The sequence below is a fragment of the Primulina huaijiensis genome, chromosome 1 (genome assembly GCF_012295235.1).
Source record: "Primulina huaijiensis isolate GDHJ02 chromosome 1, ASM1229523v2, whole genome shotgun sequence".
NCBI classification, from domain to species: domain Eukaryota; kingdom Viridiplantae; phylum Streptophyta; class Magnoliopsida; order Lamiales; family Gesneriaceae; genus Primulina; species Primulina huaijiensis.
Window position 1 is genome coordinate 7,999,708 of NC_133306.1, and position 3,907 is coordinate 8,003,614.

General features: G+C 36.4%; 1 protein-coding gene across 1 annotated transcript; it reads left to right on the forward strand.

The window, feature by feature from the left end:
- The first annotated feature begins 1,396 nt into the window (after window positions 1-1,396).
- LOC140989477 (probable BOI-related E3 ubiquitin-protein ligase 3) lies at window positions 1,397-2,742 on the forward strand. Its single transcript, XM_073458705.1, has 2 exons — window positions 1,397-2,084; window positions 2,167-2,742. The coding sequence occupies exons 1-2, from the start codon at window positions 1,563-1,565 to the stop codon at window positions 2,671-2,673; spliced, it is 1,029 nt and encodes a 342-aa protein (XP_073314806.1). The 5' UTR covers window positions 1,397-1,562; the 3' UTR covers window positions 2,674-2,742.
- Window positions 2,743-3,907: the final 1,165 nt, after the last annotated feature.

Consider the following 3,907-nt stretch of genomic DNA (forward strand, 5'->3'; position numbering starts at 1 on the left):
GCAGTGCAAGCGGTACAAATGCACAATAGTAATCAAGATTGAAATCGACATTTCTTCTTGAAGAAATTGAAAAAACTGCTATCTACACCATTTGTGGTGTGATGCTGAACCGAATAAAAGTTACCGTCAATACCTATTGATATTCCAGGAAATAGGCTCGAACTACTCTCGACAGCCTAAGAGAATGCATACCCAGTATTTAGGTAACCCCGAGAGGTCACCTTAACAGATAGAGTTCATTAAGAGGTTACCTCATTCAACTCGAATCCATCAGATCATCTAAGGGCCTACTGTGGGTTTCGTTTACTCAGAGTCATAAGGAGGTCATCTGGGAGCTCAGCCGAGCCGACCTCCTATACTTCGATAATTTCGTCGATTAACAAGGTTGCTGACCTCCCAGAAAGGTCTAATTTGACCTCTCAGCATATGTCATCACAGCGATTGACAAAGTCTTGGCTGACCTCCTATTAAGAACTTGGACAGGCTCACTACACAGCCCATGAGCTCATGTCTCATGGGAGCTCCCAGTCAAATGTATCAGCAGGTCATCCACAAAGATAAGGCTTATGGAGATTTAACTTAACTTTGTCTAAGATTATGAGGATCTAGAGTCAAACATGGGAAGAATTCCAATACATTTAGAATCCTACAAATATAAGAGTTTTAGTCGTCGGAGAATTGTACTCGTATAGTGACTCTTCTCCTATAAATACCATGTTCCGGTTATTGTATATTCATTCATAAATTCTCTCATTCTGAACACACAGTACTCTCTCTATTTTCCTATTATCTAACTTGAGAGTAGGAGGAGGTACGCCAAACAACTTTCCGACCACATTATAACGTTCTTGTTTGCGTTTCCAAGTCCGAAGTTCTAGTCCGAACTTCCAAAACAAGATCAAACCTCCCAACAGCCCCACGTTTTTCATCAACATCACCTATTAAGGATATAATGGATCATTTTTCTCGCTCCATCACCAAATGATAATTTGATTATTTTTTAAAATCATAAAATCTGGTCTTATTATTTACTGAACAGTAAATAAATTAGAAAAATAAGTAAAAATAATGGAACCCCTATTGTAAACTAATTACGTGGGACTGTCCTAACTCTAAGCATGCCCTTAATTGCAGCAAATTAAAATCAGCAAGTTAAAATTTTGAAATCAGGATCATTTCTACTTGTCATTCTAACAGGCCCAACATCGTTTACAAGATTATTTCTTTTATTGTTTTTTTCCCCAAAAATCAGCGTATTAAAATTTTGAAATCAGGAAAATACGTATTTCAAGATATATATATATAAGTATTTTTAAATAAGTTGTGGATCAAACAAATAAAGCGTTAATATCTGATCTAAAATGAAAATATCAAATGACAGATATATAACAAACATGATAAAATGGAATCCATCATTTCCACTTCTCATTCTATTTCATTTTCCCTCACCTTCTCTCCACCTCTCAATTCCATCTGTCGCGAGCTGAGAGATAGATTTACATGCAAGTTACAATATAGATAGCCTCTCCTTCACTTCCCTCAAAGAAAACCAAGATTTTTTAATGGCAGTTGAAGCTCGGCATCTCAATCTGTTTCGTCCACCGGTTCTTGGCAATCAGTATGTTCTGTTATTCTTCAAGGGTTTTGTTTTCGTTTTCTTGATGGGCTTGCAGAGAAGAAATTTGAGTTTTTTTTTTTTTTTTTTTTTTTTTTTTTTTTTTTTTTTTNTGGTGAACAGCGAGGAAAGAAATGGAAGCGCGTTTGGAGCTCAGATGACGTATGGAGTTGTGGCTCCGTTATCTGGAATCACCACGGCGACGGATGCTGCTTTACCTATGTACTGCTCGACGTTAGCGGATACTTTTCCGGCCAAATCCGCGGCAATGAAATCATATAACTGTCTCGGCGTTTCGAGGAAGCGTTCGAGAGAATCAAATATCAATCCAATACTGTCATCGTTTCCGAACGTAGCGCAGAACCAGAATGCGAATAATCGTTGCACTTCTTTCAATTTTCTAGGTGAAGATATCACGCTTCAGATCCACCAGAAAAGAATGGAAATGGATCGATTCATCTCCCAACATGTATGTTCCGATATATATATTATCTCTTGGTTTAATTTCTTCATCTTTATTTCAAATCACCTCTCGAAAAATAAAAATTTAGGCGGAGAAAGTGAGGATGGAAATGGAAGAAAGTCACAGAAGATTTTCCCGACGAATCGCGGAAGCAGTGAAAGAAAACATAACGAGCAAACTGAGAGCAAAAGAAGACGAACTGAAAAAGATTGTAGAGCTAAACTGGGCACTGGAGGAGAGAGTGAAATCGCTATCGATGGAAAACCAAATCTGGAGGGATTTGGCACAAAGCAACGAAGCCACGGCGAACGCTCTAAGATCTGATCTTCAACAAGTCCTGTCCCAAGTCGAAGACGAACAACACCACACGGCGGACGATTCTCAATCGTGCTTCGGCCGCAACTTGAAGGAGGCAGGCGGGGACAAACACCAAAGAAGCTATAGGATGTGCAGGAGCTGTGGGAAAGAGGAGTCGTGCGTACTACTTTTTCCATGCAGGCATCTGTGCCTGTGCAGTGTATGTGGGTCATCTCTTCAAGCTTGCCCCGTCTGCAACTCCATCAGAACGGCCAGTCTGCACGTTAATATCTCCTGATTCTCGCTCGCATGCCTAAGGAATTCTCTTTATTTTTCTGAATTCCTCGAGGACAAAATTAGTTGTTAATATCTATCTACCCATAAATTGTAAGAATTCTTTTTTCTTTCTTCACTGACTTTCATATTTTTTCTATTTTATTAACCTCCCATTTTTCCAGCAAATCTTTTAACAAAAGAAGTAGTAGTCAAGTTTTAAAAAAATTCCATCTATTTGATTTTGAGCGTTGAATCGTTCATTAGTTTGCATTATCGAAAGTCCGTCCGTCCCGTCTTAAAAAATATCGTATCGGGCGTGGTAATTTAAGGGCGTGAGAGTAACAAGTGCAGCTAAAAAGACGTCATGTCGGACAGGGAGAAATGTCGATTTTTTGATATTAAATAACAAGACACGAAAAAAGATCAAAGTACGGAGCGTTTCAAACCAAATTCATTCACCCTCCACTCCACGAACTTTAGGCTGAAGGGTGAGTGAATTTGGTTGAAACGTTATGTAGTTTGTCATTTAATGTCAGGAAATCGACATTTCTCTTTTTTTCGACATGGCGTTTTTTTAAAAATGTTATTTATTATTTTAAAATAAATAAGATTGATTCGACTTACTAATAAAGATATATAAGATAATTTCATAAAAAATGTATTATTTATTTAGTTATTATTTAACGATACAATTTTTAAATAATTCCGCTAAATACGGTTAACTAAATGATGTAAAAGATGAATAAAAATTAAATTAAAAGAGGGAAGAGAAGGAATATTGAACTGAAGATTCCACAAGCACTAGTTGATTGATGAAGGATGGCGCTGTTTGAATCAAATATCAATCAATCCCAAGGACTTTATTTAGACTTTTTAAAATATAAAATAAAAAAATTTAAAAAGTGTCCAAGTTCAAGGTGTTTAGGAGTTGTTGTACGTGAAATCCAATGTATTTCTCACGTCTGGACTCTTGAATGGCGTTACGCGTGAATCATCAATTTCAAATATCCAATAAATTCTTGCTGGTGGCCAAATCTATACATGGGTTGGTCATACCCATTAATTTTAAAAAAAAAAATGGTACAATGTGATATAGTTTTATATATTAATTTTATGAAATAAATTTTAATCCGATTTAATTTATAAAAAATATTATTTTTTTTTAAATATGAATCGATTTAACTCATTTATTTGGAGTAGTTTTTTTGTGAGACGGTCTTACGAATCTTTATCTGTTAGACATGTCAATCCTATCG